Source organism: Sceloporus undulatus, chromosome 4, assembly GCF_019175285.1.
Source record: "Sceloporus undulatus isolate JIND9_A2432 ecotype Alabama chromosome 4, SceUnd_v1.1, whole genome shotgun sequence".
NCBI lineage: Eukaryota > Metazoa > Chordata > Lepidosauria > Squamata > Phrynosomatidae > Sceloporus > Sceloporus undulatus.
In genome coordinates this window covers 11,500,332-11,528,324 of record NC_056525.1, presented here as the reverse complement: position 1 = coordinate 11,528,324, position 27,993 = coordinate 11,500,332, and the positions used below count along the sequence as shown (strand labels likewise).

At 42.5% G+C, this 27,993-nt stretch overlaps 1 protein-coding gene across 2 annotated transcripts; it reads left to right on the top strand.

Moving 5' to 3' along the window:
• The first annotated feature begins 1,674 nt into the window (after window positions 1-1,674).
• Window positions 1,675-24,573, top strand: OGFR (opioid growth factor receptor). Of its 2 annotated transcripts, XM_042464614.1 has the most exons (9): window positions 1,675-1,993; window positions 4,474-4,620; window positions 8,004-8,051; window positions 10,325-10,387; window positions 12,116-12,197; window positions 14,851-14,929; window positions 17,485-17,551; window positions 19,591-19,739; window positions 22,708-24,573. In XM_042464614.1, exons 1-9 carry the CDS (start codon window positions 1,784-1,786, stop codon window positions 23,627-23,629), a joined length of 1,767 nt encoding a protein of 588 aa, XP_042320548.1. In that variant the 5' UTR covers window positions 1,675-1,783; the 3' UTR covers window positions 23,630-24,573. The 2 variants fall into 2 exon arrangements, with proteins under 2 accessions (XP_042320548.1, XP_042320549.1); XM_042464615.1 differs by lacking the exons at window positions 4,474-4,620; window positions 8,004-8,051 and having other exon boundaries at window positions 1,677-1,993.
• The last annotated feature ends 3,420 nt before the right edge of the window (window positions 24,574-27,993 follow it).

Genomic DNA, 27,993 nt, shown 5'->3' with positions numbered 1-27,993 from the left:
CAAGGGGACAGAGCTTCCCCCTGAAATCCAGACTGGCCCAGTGAACAGGCAAATCTGATGATATTTATAGGCAAAATCTTGCCTCTGGCAAAGGTGCTTGATGGTGAGAACAAAGGTGTTTAATTACTTGCTTTTCACCTGGATGTCCCTGTCTGATTGTCTTAGTGGTCTTAAGCTGCTTGGACAACAGACTCGAGGGGGCAAGAGCCTCAGGCAAGGCAAATATTTGCTCTTCCTGGTCCTATGATAATCCTCTTATGCGACTTCCCCAGATATGATAATGTGGTTGCCCCTCAGGGGTGTGTGTACATGTCCTCATGCCTTGCTAGTAATGGAGGACAGGCTGCTAGAGTTCATCTAGGGGTCATTAAGGGTTATCATTTATACCAAAATTTATATGAAGCAGCATGGGTAACACTAGCCATCATAGTCAATGATGAAGGATTGTGTAAGTCACAGTCCAAAAATACATGTGGGTAGACTCAGTCAAAGGCACCATGGTCCTAAGTCTAGAAGACCCAAGCAGGGTATGCATAATGATTTCACACAACATTGCACAAGACCCACGATTCAAGTGGTTGCAAGGAATCATAGAATCGTAGAGTTGGAAGAGACCGCAAGGGCCATCCAGTCCAACCCCATTCTGCCATGCAGGAAATCTCAATCAAACCATGCCTGACAGATGGCCATCCAGCCTCTGCTTAAAGACCTCCAAGGAAGGAGACGCCACTACACTCCGAGGGAGTTTGTTCCACTGTCAAACAGCCCTTACTGTCAGGAGGTTCCTCCTAATGTTGAGGTGGAATCTCTTTTCCTGCAGCTTGCATCCATTGCTCTGGGTCCTGTTCTCTGGAGCAGCAGAAAACAAGCTTGCTCCCTCCTCAATGTGACATCCCTTCAAATATTTAAACAGGGTTATCATATCACCTCTTAACCTTCTCTTCTCCAGACTAAACATCCCCAGCTTCCTAAGTCGTTCCTCATAGGACATGATTTCCAGACCTTTCACCATTTTAGTTGCCCTCCTTTGGACATGCTCCAGTTTCTCAATGTCCTTTTTTAATTGTGGTGCCCAGAACTGGACACAACATTCCAGGTGGGGCCTGCCGCCTGACCAGAGCAGAATACAGTAGCACTATTACTTCTCTTGATCTAGACACTACACTTTTATTGATGCAGCCTAAAATCGCATTGGCCTTTTTAGCTGCCGCATCACACTGTTGACTCATGTTCAACTTGTGGTCTACTTGGACTCCTAGATCCCTTTCACATGTTGTCTCCTTAAGCCAGGTGTCCCCATCCTATATCTGTGCATTTCATTTTTCTGCCCTAAGTGCAGTACTTTACATTCCTCTGTACTGAATTTCATTAAAATACCAAATAATGATTAATATGATAAAAAAATCCCTCTAACTTAAAAACCCACTCGCCCACCCTCAAATTTACAACGACCCGTTTGCTTTAAATGCGCTTTAATCTCGCTTTCATACCGAAACCAACCCCCGTGTGATTTCACGAAAGATCCCCTGCGATCCAGAATGGAAGGCAGAGACCGCTTCAACGTTCGGAAGGCCACCGCCTCAGCCAATGGGAGCGCAGAGCCGGCCTGCGGTCATAATGGAGGGCGTGGCCCGGGGCTGCTCCCGCCTCCTTCCCTCCCACGTGCCTCTGGCTTTGTATTCCCTCCTCCTTCTGGGCTCTGCCTTTTCTTTCGCTTTCCTTTCCTTCATTGATCTTGTTTTGTTTGCGGGGGTGCCCCTTGGAAGCCGGTTCTCCAGGAAGCATGGCGGCCAGGAAGGCTGTAGGAGGAGAGGCAGAGGCAGAGGGAGAAGGAGAGCAGAGCAGCGAGGATTCCGAGGAAGAGTATGACTCCACCTGGGAAGAGGAAGAGCAGGAGGAGGAAGAGCAGGAGGAAGGCCAGGGGAAGACCCCAGAGGCCAAAAACCCGGACAAGCACGGCTGGTGGTCGCCTACAAGGGCCTCAGGCAGCCAGGTGAGAGGGCTTTGCTTTTGGGTGGCATCCACACTGTAGAGATAAAGCGCTTTGATCCCGCTTTCAGGATTCCAGGAACCCTGGGGTTTGTAGTTTGCACCCTTTGGCAGAGGAGGAGGAGGAAGACTCTAGCTTAGGAGCCGCTTGAAGGCACACAACAACAACAACCCTCCATCCTATGGAATCCTGGGGTGTGTAGTTGCTCCTAGGATACCATAGGATGGAGGGTTGTTGTTGTTGTTGTTGTATGCCTTCAAGTGACTCCTGACTTAGGGCCACCCTGTCATGGGGTTTCCTTGGTGGGTTTCTTCAACATTCCCCTGAGGCTGAGAGAGTGTGACTTGCCCAAGGCCATTCCTTTAATTAATAATTGTAATTATAAGCCATTTGTTGTTGTTGTGTGCCTTCAGATTGTTTCCCACTTACAGCCACTTTAAGGTTGAACCTATCATGGGATTTTCTTGGCAAGAGATCTTCGGGGGGGGGGGGGTTGCCATTGCCATCTTCTGAGGCTGAGAGAGTGTGACTTGCCCAAGGTCACCCAGGAACCTGTTGTTAATTTCATCATTAACCAATAAAAAAAAATCCCTTCTTGTGATTCTGTGCCTTCGTCCAAGTCGTTCCCGATTTGGGGCCACCTTTCAAGGGGTTTTCATGGCAAGTTTTTTCAGTGGAGGTTGGCCATTGCCTTCCCCTGAGGCTGAGAGAGTGTGACTTGCCCAAATCACTCAGTAGTCTATTGTTAATTTCATCATTAACAAATAAAATCCTGTTGTTGCTGTATACCTTCAAGTCGTTTTCACCCTAAGGCCATAAGTTGAGGGCTTTTCTTGGCAAGTTTCATCAGAAGGGTTTGCCGTTGCCATCCTGAGAGAGTATGACTTGCCCAAGGTCGCCCAATGCACATCCATGGCCGAGCCAGGATTCGAACCCTGTTCTCCCGTGTCCTAGACCAGTGCTCAAACCACTACACCAAACTGGCACTAGTTTTGCAATAAAGACATTACAAAATTACAAATCCCAGGGTTCGATGGGATCGAGGTACAACATTCAAAGTGGGTATCAACTGCATTGTTTCTCCAGCGTAGATGGACTATATGACTGTGGACACAAGGATTTCAATCCTGGCCTGGCTATGGAAACCCACTGTGGGTGACTTAGAGAAGTCACACTCTCTCAGCCATAGAAGAAGGCTTCTTGTGAAGAAATTTGCCAAGAAAACCCCATAAGTTGGAAATGACTTGAAGGAACACAACAACACAACAGCAAAAATGCACCAGGGGTGCCTTGGTTGTTTTTCCGGAGAGAACTTCCTCCCAAGAATTTGAGATAGGAGATCATCTGTATTCCCCACACCTCTACCCCCCCCCCCATAATATAAATGGAATAAAATATTAAAAAATAATAATGAATATTTATTTTTTGGATTGAGGCAGGGAACAGCATCAGTTAACAGACATCAGTTAAAAGAAGTCAGATAAAATGCACATCAATTTTAAAGGGTTGTTATTTGGGCCGTTGAAGACCGATGAGCATGGAAAAGGAAACCAGGATTTGGGTTGAACATGTGATTTGGGTTGTCAAACCCTGCAGGCATCTTAAATTTCCAGCATCAAAAATATTTGAGTGAGAAAATTCTTATCATGGAGTAAGAAGCAATAAATAGAATGCAGATGGTCTCCCTGACACCAAAAAGGGATGCGGGTTTCGACATCTTGTTATTTGACCATTTTTATTTTTAAAGAGGCTTCTGACAGCCTCTTCCTGATCCTTGTGGGATTACTGGAAGCCTTGCTATGGCTGGGAGAGCCCTTTTTAGGTTGTGTCTGCACTGCACATACATAACGGTTTCATAGTGCTTAACTGCTTCGGCTCCATCCTTGATTGGCAGTTTGGTGAAACATTGACAGGATGATTTTGTTGTTGTTGTTGTTGTGTGCCTTCAAGTGATTTCCAACTTAGGGAGATCCCAAGGCAAACTTATCATGGGGTTTCCTTGGCAGATTTGTTCAGAGGAGATTTGCTGTGCTTTAACTCTGCAAATGCACTCCTTGCCACCTGAACTTCCAGGATGAGGGTTGAATCCAGGAACACTTATAGCCCTGTGCCAGTTTTCTGTGCACAGTGATGTGGTTTCTTTCTCTCCTCTGGATGGGGAAACATATAATCACAGAGTAGAAAGAGATTTCAAAGGCTATCCAATCCAGCCTCCTACCATGCAGGAAGTCACAATCAAAGCACACCTGACAGATGGCCATCCAGCCTCTGTTTAAAGACCTCCAAGGAGGGAGACTCCACTACACTCCAAGGGAGTGGGTTCCACTGTCGAACAGCCCTTACTGTCAGGAAGTTCCTCCTATGTTGAGGTGGAATCTCTTTTCCTGTAGCTTGCATCCATTGCTTGCTCCTTGCTCAATATGACACCCCTTCAAATACTTAAACAGGGCTATCATATCACCTCTAAACCTTCTCTTCTCCAGGCTAAACATACCCAGCTCCCTAAATCTCTCCTCATAAGGTATGGTTTCCAGATCCTGCACTCTTTTGGTTGCTCTCTTCTGGATACACCCCAGCTTCTCAACGTCCTTTTTGAGCGGTGGTGCCCAGAACTGGACACAGTATTCCAGGTGAGGCCTAACCAAAGCAGAATAGAGTAGCGCTATACCTTCCCTTGATTTAGACACTATTCTTCTATTGAAGCAGTCTAGAATCGCCTTGGCCTTTTTAGCTGCCACATGACATTGTTGACTCATGTTCAATTTGTGGACTACTAGGATAGTCTATGACCTTTAGCTCCCTAGGAAGGATTGTGCTGTACAATTGTTGTTGTGTGCCTTCAAGTCGTTTCTGACTTACGACAACCATAAGGTGAACCTATCATGGGGTTTTCTTGGCAAGATTTGGTCAGAGGAGGCTTGCCATTACCTTCCCCTGAGGCTGAGAGCGTGTGATGTGCCCAAGGTCACCCAGTAGGTTTCATGGCCGAGCTATGAATCGAACCCTGGCCTCAAGAGCTGTAGTCCAACACTTAAACCACTACGTCACGTTAGAGAAGCTCTAAGTTCCAGGTCATACATACTTCCCATGGTATCTTCACACAGGCGCTTTACAGAGAGCCCAAAATGGGCGCTCTGCTGGCGCCCGTGTTTGCTGCGCCAGGGAACCGCAACGGACAAACTGCGCGATCCCCTGGCGCAGCAAAAAGAACCCGCAAAAAGTGGGTTCTTTTCGCGGCACGGTTATAACGCTGCAAGGTGCCAATGGTCCTCGGCCAACCCCTAGTACGTACTGGGGGCATGGCAAAGGCCTGTGTAGAACGGGCCACAGTTGAGTACCTGTAACTTATTAATGGAAAGGCAAATCAGGCCTTTTTATCTTTAATTTGTTATACAGTGGGGCTTTGATATCCATTGGGGATTGGTTCCAAGAGCCCCCCCCCCCCCCCCATGAATACCAAACTGCATGGATGCTCAAGTCACATTAAATAAAATGGCATAGGAAAATCATCTGTACATAGAGATACCTTGTAGTACCTTTGGGACTAACTGAAAGAAAGAAATTGACAGCATGACTTTCACAGGCTTCAATCTACTTCCTCAAATGCATTTGGTGGAATGGAAGCCAGGTACAGACATATATATGCCATTGGTATGTGAGGATAGGAAAATGATGTCCCTTATATAAAATGGCAAAATCAAGGTTTCTTTGTTGGGATTGATATGAGTGAAATAGTAGCACATAAAATAACAGTAGCACTACCCAAACAGAAATAAACAGGATAGTAATGTTTTTAAATGATGGCAATGTTCAATAGGCCAATTTTAAAACAGGATTTGGGAATGTGTGGCCTTCTACATCTTCTCTGAGTATAACTTTCATCATCCACACTAAATTAATACTGCTGAACATGTGTTTGGAGTGCATTTATAAAGCCTCATGCTAGCAACTACTTAGAGATCAAACCATAGTTTACTGGAGTCAAGTGATAATGCTCACAGTGGTTTGCTGAGGACCTAGAAAGAAATTGTTGTTTTTGTTGTTATGTTATATTTATTTATATCCCACCCTTTTCCCAAAACTGGGACTCAGGGCAGTTTATAATATTAAAAAAACAGTACATTAAAGCAAAATTAAATTATTACAATAGTGAAGCAAATTACATGTTAAAATAATTACGCGAGTGCATTGCACATGCATTGTCATAGATCAGCATTGTGTCTTTGTTGTGGTTGTGTGTCTTCAAGTAGTTTCCAATTTATTGCGACCCTAAGGCAAACCTATTATGAGGTTTTCTTGGCAAGATTTGTTCAGAGAAGGTTTGCCATTGATCTCCCCTGAGGCTGAGAGAGTGTGACTTGCTCAAGATCACCCAGTGGGTTTTGTGGCTGAGCTGGAAATTGAACCTTGGCCCCCAGAGTCATAGTCCAACACTCAAACTACTACCCCACACTGGCTCCCATTGTGTCTTTAACTACATTGCTATATACCAGAGCTTGTTGTGCACCTATCTACGATTCCCTGTCCCATTTTCCCCTTTGCACCTCTTGAAAAGACAGTTTCTTATCTCATCATACTTGAAAGGTGGATTTTCATCTCCTTTCCTCACCAACCTTAGAAGGAAGTCCCCCGAGGAAAAAAAGTTGCCCTTCATAAGAGAAACAGAAACTGGGTGTTAAATTTAATTTTGCTTTGCAGCTCAAGGAGAAACGAAACTAAAATCTGATCCTGTCTTATGCAGAAACAGAGATTTCACTGTGTCATATGCTGTAACCGGAGTAGGTCAGTGCTATGTTAGGAAACCATGATCAGGATTGTGGTTGCAAATGTCAGATACTCCAGGGATGCTTAGGGGTCAAAAATAAAAAAAAATTGCGAAAGGAATTGTTCAAAAATGTCCCAAAATGTTCTCGAAGGGGGTGTGGAGGGCATTTCAACAACATTTGAACACCCCAACCCCTCCCCTGGGGTCAAAACAAAATTTTGCAAAATAAAATTGTCTTAAAATGCTCTCTAAGGCCCGTTACAAACAGGCAGGAAAATACGCACGGAGCGCGTACTAGGGTTAGAAAGGGGCGGTGCTTCCGCACCCCTCTAACCCTAGTGCGCGCTCTGCGCGCACAAAATGACAGCGGCCATGAGGACGTCACGACTGCACCGCCTCTATACAGGGCAGCACGGACATGACATCCTCGCTCCGCGCCAGGGCACTTAGTGCGCCCTTAGAGCGGAGCAGGAAGGAGCTCCGTTTCGGAGCTCCTTCCTGGTTTGGTCCGCTGGGCGCAGCCTTCACATGGCTGCGCCCAGTGGACCAAAGGAGAAAGGGGCCAAGTGGCCCCTTTCTCCTCCTCCCTGCAGCCGTGGGGTGTCCTTGGGGCTTGAAGCCCCAAGGACACCCCTTTCCATGCTGCGGGGAAGGGGCCTTTTGCCACTTCCCCGCAGTCTGGAAAGTGGCGGATCGGGGCCTCAGCGGGTGCCACTCTGGACACTGAGGCCCCGATACCCTGGGGAAAGGGGCGGGTACAGCCCGCCCCAAACAGGCGGTCTGTAACCCGCCTAAGGGCCCAGGAAGGCCAAAAACATGCATACAGTATGAGGCTAAAAAAATGATTTATTTAATTTCTTGGGTGGGAGCAGGATGAGGCAACCCTTCAAGGATTAAGGCAGCGCCCTAGTATTCTATTGCCTATCCATTATAAAGGGACAAAACTGAGAGAGAGGTTTTTTTCATACGAGGTTGTATATTCATATCATCATCTTCTTATATCTCACCTTCTCCCAAAACAAGGACTCCCAATGTAGGAGGGACATTACCTCTTGCTACATTACACATGTAATATTATGTATTTATGGCTTCAAGATTGGAGAAAGAGGTAATGGCCAAGAAATTCATTATTTGTGATCTGGTTGGAAGAGATGAAATTTATTTTAAACTGTGTTCTGATTGGCAGTTCCAGAGTGCAAAATAATTCTAACTTTTCAACATATTTTAAAATGTACGTTTTCTCTTCAGGAGCGGCGAAGGACAAACCTTCCCTCCGTAGGTTTTATAAGATGTAAGGTAGGAGGACAATATGCTTCTTAAAATAATTGATTGGCCTAACAACTTGGATGTTTCATCATGATAAAACAGACTGTTCAATTAATGGGAGCACAGTAAAGGCTGTAACACTATTTAGCTCAGCTTATTTTTTTACGATTTGGGAAGTCTCTGGTTAAAATGTTTAACAGTTGCATTCTGTTTTGTTTTATATCCAGTTTTTTTAATGCATTTTAAAAAGATTTCTTTAATTCTATAGAATATTTAACTACTGTTTTACATTATAATCTTTACTCATTTTTGTATGTGCTCATTATGTTTTTAATATTCTCTAAACAGTCTTGAGTCCCAGTATTGGGGAAAAGGTATTTATGCATCAATAAAATAATGAATAGCAGCTACAACCACTTGGCAAGCCAGACACGTCTTTCTCAGCTTCAGGTTCTTACCTGAAATACAGGGATAATAATGCTGACCTATTTTACAGACTTGTTTTTAAAATTTGTAATTGCATAGTATGTCAATCAGTTTAAAAACATCAAACACGTTTGTCTGTCCCAATGAACTGTGGTTTGCTTTTAACCATGGTTTGTTTAAGCCATGAGTTGGCAGAAGAGACAAGGAAAATATCCCTTGTTTTCCACATTTCTGGTTGATTTGCTTCGCGTTTTGTGTTTCCACTTTTGGGCAAACCAGGGACCAGCCATGGGTTGTAGGTTCAGATACCACAACATCCCTTAGTTTTCTACAAATCAGAGTTCATGAACCAAAAGCAAAAAAATAGACTGTGGTCTGTGACTGGTGAGCAAACTAGGGGATGTTAACAGAGGCTGAGTCTGCACTAGAGAAATAATCTAGTTTGACACCCCTTTAACTGCTATGTCTCAGTGTTATGGAATTCTGGGATTTGTAGTATTTTGAGACATTTAGCCTTCTTTCTCATAAAGCTTTGGTGCCACAAGAAACTATAAATCCCAGAATTCCATAGCATTGAGCCATGGCAGTTAAAGTGGTGCCAGACTGGATTATTTCTTCAGTGTGGATGCAGCCAGAGTTAGGTTTGAAAATCACAACAAGACAAATGTCACCAAAGTACAATTTGGCTGCTAATGCTGTCAAAAAGTGAAAGAGATAGAAGAAAAATCCAATCTAAACCTTAGTTTAAAGTTGCTACCCACAGCACTAAACCCCTTTTGTAGATATGGGGCAGCACCATGGATAACCCCATTAAGGTTTAGGCTAAAATCCAGAGTAGATTCACTGCTCCACTGAAATGAAACTCACCAGCTACCTTTGGATTCATTTCTGCTGTCCAGTAAAACTGCTTCTTTCATGCAACGACACTACCTCCCTTCCTATGCTTTAAAAAAGTCACCCCTAGTATGCCAAGATATTCATAAAAAGGGGAAATGAGAGGATATTTAAAAAGATGTCAGATGTCTACCATAAATCCGACAGTGGACAACTGGGCTGCATTAAGGCCAAGCCATCCTCTCTAGACACTGGCTATCCACCTTGTCTTCAAGAAAAAGCATTTGTGTGTTCAGTGAAGGTGTGAGTACGGCCTCATCAGTAACCGGCATGGACTCCATTTCTCTGTTCATCAAACATATATCTTACAGGTGTAACTTCACTATAAAGTTATACCAGTTTCATGTTACATTCACTCACTGTGTCTTCACTACACCATGACAGTGGCAGTGTACCTTGTCATGGCTCCATCCTATGGAATCCTGGGATTTGCAGTTTGTTTGCAGCATTAGAATTCTTGGTTGAGAGTTCTAGTTCACTGCACTGAATTAAGAATTGTAAATATATCGCCAAACAACAAATTTCAAGACTCTGTAGTATAGAGTTATGACAGTTAATCAGATATAATTGTACACTGATGATGCTCATTGCCAGACAACAAACCCTGAGATAATCCTGAGATATGTAGCTTAGTCTGGTACTTTAGTCCTGTAGAGAGCTTCACAGATTTCCCTGTGAACTGGACATCCCTGTTGATCTTGAGTCTCTCTTCTTGAAGTTCCTTAGTATCTTCTGAGTACCACACGAGATGACAAATCCCAGGATACTTTAGGATTATGGAGTAATGACAATTAAAGTGGCATGAAAATGTTCTAACTTGGTCGCTGGGACAAAGGCTTTCATTTTCTTGAAGTTAACCCTGCATTTTCCTTAGCCAAGAATATGGACAGTATTTAAATTTGTGACTATTTGGGTTTTCATTGCTGAGGACTGAGATGCCACCATGGCCTCCCTAGTCACTCTCTTCTCTCTCTTTACTCTAGAGCACAAACAGACGCAACTGGATGGCAGCAAGAGATATGCAGAAGTATAGGCACCATTATCCGGTAAGAATCTGGTGGTCTTTATTATGATAGTGACTAGTAGGGGTACATATCCAGGTGTTGGCCGTATACCAAGGTACAATAACATCCAATGTCCACTAAACAGTGCTATATTGGGCCAACCAAAATGCACAGAATACATGATGTGCACTGGTGGAGCTTCAAAAGTTTGCATCATGCATTTTGTGCATTTTGGTTGGCCCAATAAAGGTAGCGCTGTTTTGTGGATTTTGGTTCTTGTTTTTAGCATATGTACCCCCACCATTAAAGTGGGAAAACCACAAATAAAAAAACACTATTTTTTTTAACATGAGAGAGCAATAGCATTTAGCATTTACATTCCTGTACTACTTAATAGTGAACTCAGCACAATGTACAGTTGTCCCTCCATATTCGCTAGGGTTAGGGGAACAAGACCCCTGTGAATATGGAAAAACCACAAATAACAAAAACACTGTTTTTCCCTGAGAGGACACCTCTCTAGGAATCTCTAGGTCCTCCAGTGCAACTCTGTGGTCAATGTCCAACATACACTGACCATAGAATGGCACTGGAGTAGCTACAAATGGTCTTTCAGTGTAACTTTTAGTTAAAGTTGACCACAGAGTTGCACTGGAGGACCTAGACAGTCCTAGAGAGAACATATTAATGAAATCCATGAATAATCAAAGCCGCAAATATGGAGGGATGACTGTAAGCCAATTACCCCCAATAAGCTGGGTATTCATTTTACCAATCCACAAAAGGATGAAAGGCTGAGTCAACCTTGGAGCTCTGGGATCAAACTCTCAACCTTGTGGCTGCAGTACCACCACTGCACTACCAGGGCTCTTTAGGAATCCCTAAATCCTTCAGTGCAACTCCATGGTCAACATTTGCAGAAGCCAACCAGAGAATCATGCCAGGGGAACTATAAATGTCTAGAGAAGTGTTCTCTCTAGGAATTTCTAAATCCTCCAGTGCAATGTATGGCAAAGGTTGGCCATAGAATCCTGCTGGAGGATCTAGAGAACATACTAACCAACTCTGCAAATAATCAGATCTGTAAAAGGCAAAGCAGCAAATGCAAAGGTTCAACTGTAGAACTATTTCAATAAAACTTAATTAACTGGGAAATTAACAAAGTAAAAACCAAAGTTTTATATATATTTTTGCCATATATATTGATCATTTATGCAGAACTTGAGGGCTAAGAGAACCACGGAGCTTTATCTCTTTAGAGGAGGGGTTGTAGAAACTAGGGCTGCATCCATGCTGCAGAAATAATCCATGTTGACACTGCCCTGGCTCAGTGCTGCTGTGGAATTCTATATTGTGAGACATTCAGCTTTCTCTGTCAGAGAGCTCTGGTGCCACAACAACCTACAGTTCCCAGAATTCCACAGCATTCATCCATAGCAGTTAGACTAATATGAACCTGGATTATTTCTGCTGTGTGGATGCAGCCTAGATGCCACATTATAGAAGGCCCCACATTGTGTTGCATCCAGCCAAGTCACAGAGAGCAATGGGGAGCACCACAGAGGTCTCTGAGGATGAATTCAATGGGGCAGCCAAGATGACATGGGCAAAAGAGATTTTTCAGATGCCCCAGTCTTCAACCACTTAGGGCTTTTAAGACAAGAATCAATACTTCCAGTTGGATCTAATTTTAATAGATTTGTTAGTTTGTTTTAAAAAATCGCCCCCACCTTATTCGCTGTTTACAATGCTTCCTTCTTTCTTCCTCAGGGTTTGAAAGAAGCTGAAGTCGGAGAGCAAGACATGTGGAATCTAAACTTCTACAAAAACGAGATTCATTTCTTGCCTCACGGTATGGCTTTCAGAATTGTTTTCTTTTCTAAAGGAAGTGCAGGCTGTCAAGTTTCATTTTGCCCTCTGGCCCTTGACAGAGGAGAGAATTATGTTCAGCTAAAAAGGATTTTTCCTCCCACTGCCCCCTTTTCTCAATAAGAGAGGCTGGCAGAAAGTATCCTGTACAAAAGCTGCCTGTTTCCCTCATCAGATTAAATATCTGAAAGCTTTTATATTTCCTATAGTTGTTTTCTTCCTGGGCATCCAAATTAAATTGCACAGGGAAGCCATTGAATTTGTCTGTTAAAAGGAACATGAGTGGTTATCCCTTCCTGGGGTGAAGACCTCTTTCTTTCTTTTTAAGTACTCATGAGCTCTTCCTTGCTGCTGCTGTTGTTGTTGTTGTTAACTGCCTTCGAGTCTACCGACTCATGGCGACCCCATGGATGAGACACCTCCAAGACCCGCTGTCTGCAACCACTGCATAGCTTCCATGACTATGTATCTGTTATGCGGTCTATATCTTTTCTCCTACCCTCTATATTTCCAAGCATTTTTGGCTTTTCTAGTGAGTCATGCCTTCTCATGATGTGACCAAAAGACGACAGCCTCAGTTTGGTCATTCGGATTTCTAGGAATAGCTCAGGCTTGATTCGTTGCAATATAATTTGTTTGTCTTCCTAGTCATCCACTGTATCCTTAGCCATCTTCACCACCACCACATCTCAAATGAGTTGATTTTCTTTCTGATAATTTCCTCATTGTCCATCCATACATGGTGATGGTTTGGATGACCCTTACTTTAGCGTTCAGTGTTAGGGCTTTGCACTTTAAGATCTTTTCTAGTTCTTTCATAGCTGCCCTTCCCAGTCCTGGTCTTCTTCTGATTTCTTGTCTGCAGCCACTATTCTGATTGATGATTGATCAAAGGTGTGGGAAATCTTTGACTATTTCAATTTCATCATATTGTAGATTGAATTCATGCAAGTCTTTGCTGTATGTCACAGTTAATATTTGCTTTCCAGTTGGGGCGGGGGGGGGACTTGTGCTCTTCCAGGTGTTTTTGGTGCCCTAGCAGGCCCCAGGCAACATGATTCAGAGTTTGGGTAATGGGAAATTTAGTCCAACAGTGTTTACAGAACCCTACCCCAATCTCCACTGCCTTCATGTCATTTGTGCGTAACAGTGAAATCAAAGCTGCTTCCAGACAGGTCAGTCTCTTTGTCAGGTAGGCTGTGACTCTTGCAGTCACATGAGCAGTGAGGATCTGCTCTGGATCTATGAGGCAGTGCAAAGTAACTAGTGTGCAATGATACCCACAGCTTTACAACTTTACCCAGGCCTGTAAGCATTAAGAATGGAAGAAATATTAAAAAATATTTAGAAAATGGTTGAAAAACATGTTTTTGGGTTTTAAGATGCTCTGATGAGAATAATTCTGGACTGATAGAATTTTCCCAGTTCAGGTCTTACTCTGCATCATATTCACACATGGTGATTCTGCACAGCATTTTTGGTGCAGAAAATAAAATGATGTCTTCTACACAGAAAACGCTTTACAAAATGACCATGTGCAAATTTTGCACAGAGTAAGTCCTGAATTGCAACTAGGCTTTGATAACTATGTGGTTTTCTCACTGTCTCACAATGAGAAGAAAATTCTTAAAATTATTTGTTGTTTCCTTCCAAAAGAAGGAACCTTAGAGAGTGATGGAGTCTCCTCTTTAGAGGTTTTAAACCAGAGGCTGGATGGCCATCTCTTGGGGGTGTTTTGAGTGAGTTCCCCATGAATGGCAATGGATTGGACTGGATGCTCTTGGGGGGGGGGGGGGTCTCTGCCAATTCTATGATTTCTAAGAAATGAGTGTTTGGGCTGGTTTCTTTATTGTACTTGAGTATATCATGAGATAATGTGATTCATTGAGAAAGGTGATGATCAGTAAAGTGAAATGGCTGTAGAAAGAGAAGAGACCACACTACAGGTGGACAGTGATTTCTTATTCTTCTTATTCTTAATCTGTTTACTTATATCCCAACTTTCCCCCAAAACTGGGACTCACATCAGCTTACAATGAAAAACATTAACAATACAGCTAAAACTGTACAAAAAGTGAATATGAAAATGAAAATAAATGTTAAAACAATTTGAATGTACACTTAAAAAGGGAAGAAAAGCCACTGAAAGATTTTTTAAAAAGCGATTAAAACAATTTGATCAAGGATTCCACAGACCTGAGTTTGCAAGATCTGAGAAGGATTGTTCATGACTGGGGATCTTGGTGGTCTCTCATTCATAGGGTCACTATAGGTCAAAGTTGATTTGATGGCAAATAACAACAGCAGAGATTTGTAACAGCTAGTTACAGTAATTAGTAAATTACTAATCGCACCTCCTAAAACTTCCAGCTATATGTTTTACTATTGGAGGACAAAATATTGGTGCCGTTCTGTGGGTTTCACTTGAGAGGGGAACATAGATGGCCTGTAATTTACCCACCATGGTATCACCCAAGCAAATTAACTGATTTTTGCTTTTGCATAATGCAAAAGAAACAAAACATTTTTTTCTTTTTCTTTTGGTATCATCATTAGCCATGGGCAGGGGACTTGCAGCTTGATCATTGGAACATTTTTTTAAAAAAAGATATTGCATTTTCTTATCTGTCTTCCAGGTCTCTATATTGAAGACCTCCTTGAGAAGTGGCAAAATGACTATGGCATTCTGGAACAAAACCATTCATATATTCAATGGTAAATGGCCTCCATGCAAAGGTGCTTTAGGCTGCTTCCCTCATTTGGATGGTCTCATTTCTTCCTTTCCCTTTCCTCTGATCTCTCTCACACATAGGCTAGGGCCTCTTCCAAAAGAGCTGGAGTACACTTTATGTGGGTGGGCCTTTAAAGAAACGTGAGGTTATTTGCATTTGTATATGTTTACTTTTCAGTCTCCTCTTGCATATCTATAAAAACGGAGATACATTAATGACTGCTACAGTAAGTCCTATGAATTTTAGTAATATTGACGGGGTTACAGGGTATGTCCCTTTCTTGGTTTTAGGATTTAAAAATTCAGGGTACTCCTGCTACCTCACCTGAGAAATGTTTTGGGACAGGAATGAGGATAGCAAGGCTCCCAAAATCTATAAATCTCTCCCCCAATTTTTAAAAAAATTCAACCATAAATCAGGCACACATGCACATACACAAAAGTCCCACAAAAACATGGTGACTTGGTTCCCTTTGTCCTCCATTATTTCCTCAAATCCATGGAATCAGGTACATTTAGGGCTATTCCTATTGATATGATGTTGCTTCTGGTCATGCTGGGAGCATTGGTAAATTCCATTGCAGTTTATGAATGACAAGCCGCCACACTTGTTTATCTGCAGGATAAACAAGTTATTTGATTTTCGGTCTTCTCTGATAGGGTGAATTTGGCGTAGCAACTGAAATTTAATATGCATCTGTCATGTGGAAGACCATGAGCAATGCTGACATGCTTGACAGTTGTTCAATCTGGTGTCGCGCCTGCCTAGACTAGTCCCATTGAAATCAACTGCATTTAAATGAGTTGTTACCATGGGTGAGAGTTATGCATCCCTCAGATATGATGGACTACAGTTCCCAGAACTCCTCATCTTTGGCCATACTGGGATTTGCAGTCTTACATCATTTGGAGGGCTGAATAGTTCCTACCCTTGAGGGAAGTATTAATCCCACTGGTCAGGACTCATTTGGAGTACTGCGTACAGATCTGGACACCTTGTTTCACAAACAACATAGACAAGTTGAAGCAGGTTCGGAGAAGGGCAACAAGAATGATAAAAAATATGGTGAACAAAACATACCAGGAAAGGTTGAAGAGGGTGGCATGATTGCACTTTAAATGTCCTAACACTCTCTGTTCTCTGCTGCCCCAAATGGTAGGATAAGATCTAATGATTTTAAGTTACAGGAGAGTTGGTGTTGATTGAACATAATAAGAAACTTCTTGGCTGTTTGGACAATGGAACCAAATGCCTAGAGAGCTGGTAGGGTCCAGTGGCATCACAGGGTAGGTGCAGGGGGTACAGACTGCCCCAGTTGACACCCCACAAGAGGCATGACACTGGTGGAGTCATCCTCCCTCTGTGGTGGAGGAGCGAGCATGCTCCTCGTGACTATGCTGCTGCTTGGCTCCCTCCCCAAGGAGGGATCTGAGGCACTGGCAGAGGGATAAGCACACCTCTTGTGGCTTTGTTACCTGCCTCGCTTTCTCCCTGGGGAGGGAGCTGGCCAATGGCAAAGCCACAAGGGATGAACGGTGGGGGGGGCAGGACAGAGTGCTGCCATGCACCCCACACACACCAGGTATCACCAAGCCTGGGGGTCTCTCTATCTACCTCCAAAAAGGGGCAGGACTGCTGCCTACTGGGGATGCTTTAGCTGGAGAGCCTGCATTGAGCAGCAGGCCCCTTCCAGTTATGATTTTATCATTCCATGAATTTCACATTTGCATTTATTATAAGCAAGACTGATGTTGAATTTACTCCTTGAGTTTTGTGTCTGATTGTCACTTCTGTATAGCTCCTGCTTCCCCAAAACCAAAGGAATTGGTCAGGCCTTTTGTTTTACTTGACTAGCCCATGGGCCATGTGGGAATCCCAGGCACCATTTTATAGCTGCCCCTACTCCAAAAAATTCTGGCCCAGTTTTTAGCAAAGTATGCCAAAAACCATACAGGCTGCCACTGGAACATGGCATACGCTTTATCTTCTCCCCCATCCCCCCCCCCCCCCCCCCCCCCCCCCCATATTTCAAATATCCATCCATCCCTTCATTTACATCCTGCCTTTTTTGTACACTGGGACTCAAGGTGGCTTGCAAAAGGCAGAAAATTGCAATGAAACTAGATATAGCTACATGTGTAGAAAAGGAGAGATTAAAACACTGTTAAACTAGTTGCAGTATGAAACAATAGAAAAACCTTCTCTTGTTAGCCGTCAGTTCCCAAAGGTTTGCCACTGAAAAGACAGCAACCATCCAAACATCCCTAGAGAGGTTATATTTCAGATGAATCGCAGAACCATCAATTACATAGTGTCACTTCTAATTGCACCAGGAGCAACAGTGCACAGAGGGAACTATGGCCTCTGCCCTTTCACAGTTGCCCTCCTTTGAACTACATAGTAATAGCACTTAGTCTATCCTTGTCCAGCACTCCCTGTCAAACTCAATGTCATGTTTTGCTGGCAGTACAGTTTTTCAAGAAGGGATCCTTACTCTGCTCAGTTTGCTTGACAGGCAAATAATTCCCTTCTTTTCAGGCTGTTTCCACTCCGTGAACAGGGGATGAACTGGCGTGCAAAGCTTCTCACACAGCAAGAAATTGAGGTAGGAGGTCTCCTAGAACTTTTAAGGGCACTGATATGATGACCATTCTTTTCCCTTGTTTTAAAATTCTCCATTCTTTCAACATGACTCTGTGATGCAGGAACTTATTATTATTATTATTATTATTATTATTATTATTATTAAACTTTATTTCTATAGCGCTGTAATTATACACAGCGCTGTACAAAGTAGGTAAAATTAGGAGTAAATAAAAGCCTGCCCAAGGCGTACATTCTAAGATAATAACAATTAAAAGAGGAATAGATAAAATTACCATATAGAAAAGAAAAAACAGATTAAAAACATCAAATATCAAACAAATCACATCACATCAAATATTGTCAGACAGCCATATGACAATCACAAATTCCCTGAGAATGTTTCCCTAAACAATATGGTTTTCAGCTCAGCCTTAAAGCTGGTTAGGGAAGTGATGAGCCGTGCATGCAGAGGAAGAAGGTTCCAGGAATGAGGGGCAGCAAGAGAGAAGGGACGGATCCGGGACGGGGCAGAGAAGATCCTGGGTTGAGAGAGGAGACTTTGGCTACCAGAGCGGAGAGTGCGAGTAGGGATGTAGAGAGAGAGAAGATCGGTTAAATAAAGAGGGGCCAGCCCATGCAGGGCTTTAAAGGTGAGTAGCAGAAGTTTGTACCTGATGCGGAAAGGAAAAGGGAGCCAGTGAAGGGAAGACAACAGAGGAGAGACATAATCATAACGGCGAGCGAGTGAAATAATGCGTGCAGCTGAATGCTGAACAGAAATTAATGGGTGGAGATGAGAGAGGGGAAGCCCTGCCAGGAGGAGGTTACAGTAGTCTAATCGTGAGACCACTAGGGCATGGACCAGTGTTTTTGCGGTAGAAGCTGAGAGATATGGATGGATTTTGGCGATATTATAGAGAAAAAATCTACAGACTTTGGCTGTAGTCTGGATCTGAGGGATAAATGACAAAGGGGAGTCAAAGATGAAACCAAGACTACGGGCTTCCTGGACCGGCTGGATAGAGATGTTATTGACGGAAATAGAAAAGGAATAGTGAAGGGTGGGCTTACAACTTCTCTAGTTGTAACAACCTGGATGCTTAGTGTGTGCTTGAAGCCTATGTTCACATTGAAGAAGGGTGAATGAGCCCACTCTCCCAACCCTAATTCTGCCCCAGTCCTTCTAAAGACAGCTGAGAAAGTGGCATGGCAGAGGATTAATTGAGACTGTCCCCGCCAAATTAGAGCCGTTGAAGGGTGTGCAGGTGTAGGCTACATGGCTACTCTTCCATGGCTGTCAGATTGACCTGGGGGGAAGAGACCTATCTACGCAGTCATGCGGCAAGAGGAAAGGTGGAATATTACTAGCAAACTAATAAACAAATTACATGTTCATTTCTATGTACTTAGTATGCACATTTTTAAAATTGTGTCATCTACACTCACATAGCAGCTTTTCTGCACATATGCTTACCAGCATTTGCATTTCTCTGCACTTTTTCATACAACTGTGTCACTATTTTTACACATGCATTTTTGCAGGAGGGATGAACATAAAATTAGGAAGAGTGCAGAAATATTAAATGTTTTGTTTTTAATCTGGAAAAGGTGATTTAGGTAAAGTAGTATTCAAATATAAATGAACGAATTTTGGGTCCATACAAGATTGCAACAGAGCAACAGTACTGCTGCAGAATGGAAGATGAATCTTTGTCTCTGTGTTGGAGGGGTTGCATACCCCTCTCCTCCCCATGCCATGTCCCTGATCAAAATCTTTCCTTACCTCTGTCCTACCTCTAACCCAGTGCTGCATTTATTCTTTCATTTTAAAATAGAGCTGTGCAAAATCTTGCAACATAACTGTTTACATGCCATCTCACATCCCTGTTATACTGTTGAAAATAAGACAGCTCGCCCAAATTGAGTAGTGAAGTAGCATCAAATTTGGAGATGGGAGGAGAAGCAATAAGCAGTTGGAGAGTTACTTACCTGGTACAAGACTGTGTCTTGTGTGCCTATATGTCATAGAGTTTTTTCTCCATATCTCTGACCTTTTAGGCCTTCAAAAATTCCAAGGAAGTGATGGAGAGGTTTGTTCGTGCTTACAAGCTCATGCTGGGGTTTTATGGCATCAACCTGATTAATGAGGAAACAGGAGAGTTGGGAAGAGCAGAAAACTGGTGTGAAAGATTTGAGAACCTCAACCGGTGAGTTGTTGCACTGGCTGATCTCAGCTGTGTCACATGTGAATGCATTACTCAGTGGCTTTCACTGGATGCCTCATTCATCAAACGATTAGTATATACTCACGTATAAGTATAGAAATTTAGGTTTAAAAAACTATCCAAAAAACTTGAATCAGCTTATCCACGGGTCAGTGTAAGTACTGTATCTTAACTTTTATTTGAATAAAGGAACAATCCCCGGTGAAATGTAAGAGTATAATCTGTCCTGGAGGCACACACATGCACACCCCACTGTCGCATCCATCAAGCCTTTAGTGTGAGCACAAAAGGTTATGCCTGCTGGAACTTTGTAAGTTGTAAGCATTGTTTCCTTTTGCTTCATCCTTTAGATCCTATGCTATATGCCCCTAAGTTTTACCCTCAACTTATCCACGAGTCATATCAAAATCCATAATTTTGGCCCCAAACTTGCACTCGAATTATATATGAGGCCAACCTATAGTCGGGTATATATGGTATTTTTTAAAAAATTCTATTAAACATTTAAAAAACAAAAAGGAGCGACATAATATATAACACAAGCATAATTTGGGGTGCTAAGTTTGGCTTTACTTCACTGGATTAGTCCAAGCCATGATTGAAGCTGGCTATGTGATTTGTTTTTTTAACTAGAGCTAGACCTGGACCCAAAATCCCCATGGGCCAGGGTTCTCCACTCAGAAAGCTGTATGTGACGGAGGCAGAAGACACAATCAGTGTCCCGGCTGGATCTTAACATGTGTGAATGAAAAATTTCAGAAGTGTTTTATCTACTAGATGAAAGTGCTGGAATTTTTCCTTACTTTTATGGTGCTTTTTCACATTTGGAGAGTTTTCTGTCCGAATTTAATTTGTGGGGGAAGGGGAGTGAATGGTTGCCTTCTCTCCGTGTCCCCCAAAGCTGAAGTTGCAGGTACCTTTTCATTGTCAAAATATTTGTGTTCATGTACAAAATGCAGTACTTCTTGTGTAAAATATTTTGGCATGGAAAACAGTACCATTTTGTATAAAATGCAATCCTTTTTTCACATAATTCACCCCAAATTGGGGGGAGGGACCACCAGCCCCCAAAATGCTGATGTTTTTGCTATTTTTCAAGCACAGTAGAAAACTGCTGTGATTGACAATTTTATCAAAGTGTCTTTTTGTCAAGGGGGAAAAGTTGTCATTCTACTTTACATTCCCATTCACACCTTTGCTGGCAGGAGAAACTGATTCACCAAGAGTGAAGATCCCATCACTACATCCTTCTTCCCAATACTTAAGAAAGCGTTCCTAATTGGGGCAGCCAGCCCAACGTGTATGTGCCTTCTGTATATTTTATTTTATCTTTATCTGCAATAAAATAGTGCTTATTGCCAAATAAATTATCCAAGTTAAAAAAAAAACCTGATTATCTGGGGATTTTAGAAATCTCTTACTCATAAGGCCACCATAAGTCAATATTGATTTGATGGCAGATAACAAATCTGGGCAGCAGAACCAAAAAAAAAATCAAAACGAAAATAAATTATTCCTGAGTTTACAGTGGTACACCTGGATTCTATCCCCCTGAAAAACTATTTGGAGAGCTTGGAAAAGAGAATTCCTGCATCTTGTAGCCCCTAGGAGCTCACATTCTCTCTCTCTCTCTCTCTCTCTCTCTCTCTCTCTCTCTCTCTGTGTGTGTGTGTGTGTGTGTGTGTGTGTGTAGAGGATTACCTCTAGTTTTTTTGGAAAATGCAAAATTGGCTTGAGGATCTGCTGAAATTGCCCTCCCTTGCTCTAAAACAGGAGTGGGAATAAATTCTTGTTGAACTGCAAGTCCCAGCAGCCTGAATCAGCTTAGTCAACAATAAGAAGTGTGGCAAGTTCTAATTCAACAAGATTTGGAAGTCAGCATGCTTCTTATATCTGCCCTAAAATGTTTTGCAAACTAGAATAGGTACTGTATTAGTAGCACGATACGATATTAATACACATGCATACAGTGAATGCTAAATGACTTAGGAGAAATCATAATGTACTAGAAATTGTTTAGAGCGGAGCTATCTTATTGGATTCATACATCTGTTTCTAACACAGTAACAGAATCATGGGTTCAGATGAGTTCCTAGGGAAGCAGGGCATCTTTTCATCTCCTCTCGTGCTTTTCCTCCAGACAGTTGTGAAAAGGGGCATCTTATCTCTTGTAGAAGGGTTTCTCAAGTGCTTAAACTCTAGTTTATATTTAATCAACAACCATGCAGTGTCAACTACAGTGGGCCCTCCACATTTGCCAGGATTAGGGGCACAGGACCCCCATGAAAGTGGTAAAAACACGAGAGAATACTTCTCTAGGAATCTCTAGGTCCTTCAGCATAATTATGTGGTCAACATCTGCAAGAAGCTGATCGTAGAATCATGCTGGAGGATCTATAAATACCTAGAGATGTACATTGTCTGGGAATCTGTTGGTCCTCCATCACAACTCTATAGTCAACATCTGGCAGAGTTGCACTGGAAGACCTAGACATTTCTGGAGAGAACATATTAATCAAACCTGCAAATAGTCGCAAATCTGATGGGCTGAGTGCATTGTAATTTGGGAACATTATCCAAAAACAGAACACACTAGAAAAGACAATGCTGGGAAATGACCTTACAGATGAATTAATCCAATCAACGAAACCACATCTCTTGGGTTTGCAGGAGTTTTGTGTGGATAATCAGAAGTGAGTACATCTTTTAAACTCACAGTTGTGACTTCCTTGATTGAATCAATCCACTCTTCCTTTATTAATACTAGCTGTTAACAACAATATCTCCTGGAGGTCCCACATTCATGGGGTCAGCATGCATTGAAGCTGACTTGATGGAACATACCCACAAGAGCAACTGGGCAGTTTCAGATATTCTTTTAATCATGTGGTATAGAAGTGTATTATTCTTTAATTTTTTTCCTGCCCTCCTCTCTTTCACACCTTGTTAGGTACAGCCACAACAATTTACGGATCACTCGTATCTTGAAATGCTTGGGAGAGATGGGGTATGAACACTATCAGGTGCACCTCGTGAAGTTCTTCCTGACAGAGACCTTAGTTAATCAGAAACTCCCAAGTGTGTTGAAGAGTGCCTTGGACTACTTCATGTTCACGGTCCGAAACAAACAGAAGCGGCGGGAGTTAGTCCATTTTGCGTGGCAGCATTACAAACCAAGGCGGGAGTTTGTCTGGGGTCCACACAAGAAACTCCGGAGATTCAAAGCCAAAGCCCTGGAATCAGTGGCCAACTCCAAGGATGAGAAGGACAGTGATCAAGAAGATACACGGGTATCACACATCCACTCAGAAAGAAAAGATCTTCTGGAGGAATGTGGAGTGGACAGTGAAAATCTCAAGGAATCCAAGAAGAGGAAATTGGAAATGAGCAGGTTAAGTGGGAAGTGCAATGGATCAGTGAATAGCCCTGCTGATATTGAGAAGATCTCCTGCAATCTCAGAGAGTGTGTGATTGGTCACAGAAGCCTGGACACCTTTCCAGCCCCAGAGGAGAGGTCAATAGTGTTGGTGCCTGAAGAAAGCAATGGAGATAGTAGAAACATAAAGGAATCTGAATTGGTCAGTGCGGTGGTAAAAAGACGAAAGGTTGAGGAGATGTCACCAAGGGATGATGCCACAGGAATGTCTGAGAAGGTGACACCTTCTGAGGGCCAGGCAACAAATTGCTCCACCCTCATTGTTGAGAAGACTGATCAGGTCTGTCAAGATGAAGCCAAAACAGATGTTGATCCTTCTGCAACTTCTCTGGCCAACTGCAGGTGCACAGGTGTGGACTTACTGGTTGATTCCCAAATAAGCTCTGAGCCTGGATCTCCACTAGATGGCCATGCCCAGGACAAAAAACATGAATGAGAAACTACCTCTGCATTGGAAAAGGAGAGATGTCAGTCCTGTGAAAGCAAACAAACCATTGAAAGAGAGGTTGATGATCACACAGAACAAAAAGAAGAGAGCATGGAAGAAAAGAGAGAGGATGAACCACATGAAAATACAGCAAAAGAAATGGGAAACACTATAGCAAGTCCTGAAGGCGAAAAATAGCTTTCTCAGATAAGGGTAGTGTAGTTCTGCTAGTGCTAAAGACAAGGCAATAGAGCATACATTTTCACAGACAGGTTCAGTCTGCAGCTTGTGTGGCTAGTTCTTCCCACCTTTTTAAAAAATATATAACTGTTTATAAAGCAGGAGGGAGCAACTTTAGAGGGCCTGGGGGGTCATTTTCACACTCCCTTAAACTTTAGCAGATCGCATCTGCTCATTTGTCAAAACTAGAAGTTAATGGCTGCTCAATTTCTGTTATTAAAGAAAACTGTTTCAGTTCTAAAACAGACCCACAAGGGGAGAAAAAGACTTTAAATGGCAGTCACACGCTCCCAGAAGCTTCTGGGAGTGCAATTGTATAGCAAAAAAAAAAACCCCACCCAACAACATTGTGGCATGAGGGGGCACTGGGGAGCACACTTGGATCTTTGGCTGGCTGTATGCAGCGCATGGGTGCATCCCAGTTATAAACTCAAGGGTAATCTGAATTCGAGGTAAAGAGAGGAGCCTCTAATCTTAAATTGGTGGCTTGCAAACCTGATATTCTCTGTTCTTTAAAAAGTTCTTCTGTTTCTACTTTTTTAAATGACTCAAAACAGTCTAAATTTTGAATAGAAATTTGAGGGGGAGGGAAGAAATACACTTTCAGCCACTTTGTGGACACATTTTCCAGCATTTACTACGTGATTGAGAAAAATCCATTTGTTAAGTTAACCTTGTTTATCTTAAATAAAGTCTTAACTTTTGGATGCAAAGCTTTGGTAGTTCCCTTCATCTTCAGAGTAGCCATGATCAAGAGGGGGTGAAAATGGTTAAAACCTCTTTGCAAAGCTCTATTGGCAGAAGAATATTTTCAGATTTCTAACATATATTCTTAAATATAGCAAGTAGGAAGTTGCAGTCGTTTTTCCCCCTCATACCCTCATTCATTTGCTTTGGAACAATGGGCCAGAATTAAGTCTTGGTTTTCTTTCTTGTGTCCTCTTCTATATATTGTTGTTGTTGTGTGCCTTCAAGCTGTTTCTGACTTATGGCAACCCTAAGGTAACCGTATCATGAGGTTTTCTTGGCAAGATTTTTCAGAGGGGGTTTGTCAATGCCATCCTCTCAGGCTGAAAGAGTGTGACTTGCCCAGGGCCAGCCAGTGGGTTTATATGGCCATGCCAGAATTTGAACCCTGATCTCCAGATTAACCCAGTACTCAAACCACTATGCCATGCTAATTCCAACTATAAAAGATCATATTACATCTCATGGTGAGATGCTCTGCAAACATGGTTTGTTTTTTTCAAAACATGGAGGATTGAAAACAACCTGCACATTAGAAAATGAACAAACTGATTTATTGCAAACTAACTGATGCAGAAAGAGAAAGGGTGTCTCTAAGACCATGAAACAGATAATGACATGTATGCATGTTATGCCTACACTCTTAAGAGAGACATGCAAACTGACAACTTCTGGGCATAGGCATACTAAAGTTGGTTTTCTTGGCAGGATTCTTCAGAGGGGATTTGCCATTGCCATCCCCTGTGCCTGAGAGTTTACCCAGGGTCACTCAGTGGGTTTACATGGCCAAGCAATGATAGTACTGTAATGATAATATACTTTTGAGAGCTTGTAGTGCAGTGCAGTGTAGTTTGAGTGCTGGACTAGGACTGTGGGAGACCATGGTTCAAATCCCTGCTCTACCATGGAAATCTAAGTGAACATGATCAAGTAACATTCTCTCAAAGGAAGACAAAGGCAAACCCATTCTGGGCAAATCTTGCCAAGAAAGTCCTATGATAGGTTCACCTTAGGATCACCATAAGTCAGAAATGACTTGAAGGCACACAGCAACAACTGAAACTGTGCAAAGCTAATCCACTGACAATATTTTCAGACTGGCTGATCATAGGTAGCTGAAACTGCACATAAAGGTGAACTGTGTGACAGTCTGTAGGAGATCAGGGTTCAAATCCCTGTTCAACCATGTAAACCCAGTGGAAAGTCACACACACTCTGCCTCAGAAGAAGGCAGTAAAACTCCTCTGAATAATTTTTGCCAAGAAAAACCTAGGATAGGGTCACCACAAGTCAGTGTCAATTGAAGACGTAACAAGAGAGGCACTGTTGCATAGCGGTTTGAATGTTGGACTACGACTCTGGAGACAAGGGTTTGATTCCCAACTGAGCTGTGAAACTCACTGGATGAATTTTGACAAGTTGCACTCTCAGCTTCAGAGGATGGCAAAGGCAAACCCTCTCTGAATAAATTTGCCATGAAAAGCCTTAGGATCATAAGTCAGAAATGACTTGAAGGCACACAGCAACAACAAAGGCAAATTCATTCAGAGAGGGTTTGCCGTTGCCATCCTCTGAAGCTGAGAGAGTGTCACTTGCCAAAGGTCATCCAGTGGACTGGACATGCATGACTCGAATTGGGGATATTTGGATTCATGGGTCAGCTCCCTAAATAAACAGTTAATATTATACTGTACCACACTCTTGACAGCTCACACTTATATACTGTGTATAAAGTCTTCCCCCATGTCCTACATTTAATCTTATGATTGGGTTTGGGCCTGTTTTGCAGAATGAGGTATTATCTACAGATGTCTAAAGAATTTTGCCCTGTCCTTTATCAATAGCAGGCGCATAAAAGAAGAAATGCACTTTTTAATGTAAAGTAACTTGTTTATACAAGAGTATACGTATGTTATTTATACATACTCGAAACAGGAATTCTTGCTGTCTCTGATCAGTGGCTGATACTAGTCAGTGGCAGATCCCTCCGGACTCTACTACCTCCAACACATACTCAATTAAGTAGTCATTTTTCTCACTGGAGAGCTGTGAGAATACATCAGTTAATGTGGGATTATTTTTTTCTTAAGACCATATTTACACTTTCTTTCCTGCTTCTTGTGACAAGCTAAGGAGAAAATGCTTGTGTCACAATACTTTGCATACTCTGCTAGAGAACTCTAGCACTGCAGTTCAGGAGGGGACTAGGGTTCCTTAGCAGAGTATTTAGAATGGAGCCACAACAGTGAAAGTAATATTGTCTGTCAGAGCTCTTGTGCCTCATCAACCCTACAAATCCCAGGATTCAGTAGGATAGAGTCACGGCAGTTAAAGTGGTGTCAAACTATATCTGCAATGTGTATATAACCTAAGTTCCTTGGCAAACTATAAACTCCAGGATCCCATAAGAATGATGCCATGTCAGTTGAAAGTGGTGCCAACTCCCTATAACTCTTTCTTGTTCTGCGGAGTCAAGCTACTTTATTTCTACAGTGTGGATTAACCCTTGCTCTCCTCTCAAAAGCTTTGGTGCACCCCCCTGAAGTATGTAATAGCAATGAATTCTGAGTCCCTTCCCAAATGTCAAATCCCTGGTTTCCATAGAGAGGAGTCATGACGATTAAAGTTGTCTCAAGTTCATATTAGTGTGTAGTGCAGACATCTCTCAGTATATTAATTGATCTGTTATAGGTACAGCTGGTATCAGTCCCATTCTTGGTGGACCACTATAATCACAGCAGCTTAACTATGTATCATTGGATGCGTAAGTTAAATTTGTCTGTGAGTGGTACTGAAGGAAAATCTGGACTTTTCTGAGAGAACCATCTTGGGTAAACAGTCAGTAAATCATATCCAGGGCTAGCTGTTTTTGCCACATAGCAAAGTACAATAACATCAAACCCACAAAATAACAATACCTTGCTTGGACCAACCAAAATGCACAAATGTTGCAAGCTCTACTGGCTCCACAAGGCAAAAAGGATATCCCCATATCCCATCTTAACTTAAAACAACAACTTGACAAAATGCACACCTGTGACTTAACATCCTCATTTTTCTTCCTCCAGTATTATTTTTAACATCTTTGCCTGATGACTTGGAGAGCCAGCATCACATAGTAGGTTCAGTGTTAGAGTACAACTCGAGATCAGGGTTCAGTTCCCAGCTCGGCCATGAAACCCACTGAGTGGCCTTGGGCAAGTCACATACTCTCACCCTCAGGGGAAGGCAATGACAAACCTGTGAACAAATCTTCCCCAGAAAACCCCACAATCAGTTTGCCTTAGGGTTGCCATAAATCGGAAACGAAGATGCACACACACTGCCCAATGAAGAAGCCAGTGGAGCTTCAAAAGCTTGCAACATGTCTTTTGTCCATTTTGGTT

What these genes read in the sequence shown, in the direction of transcription:
- OGFR (XM_042464614.1), top strand. Translation starts at nt 1,784, where the DNA reads ATGGCGGCCAGGAAGGCTGTAGGAGGAGAGGCAGAGGCAGAGGGAGAA. An exon ending in AACTGGACACAGTATTCCAG is followed by an intron (nt 4,621 to 8,003) that starts GTGAGGCCTAAC and finishes TTTTCTCTTCAG; the next exon opens with GAGCGGCGAAGGACAAACCT. An exon ending in AACCATTCATATATTCAATG is followed by an intron (nt 14,930 to 17,484) that starts GTAAATGGCCTC and finishes CCTTCTTTTCAG; the next exon opens with GCTGTTTCCACTCCGTGAAC.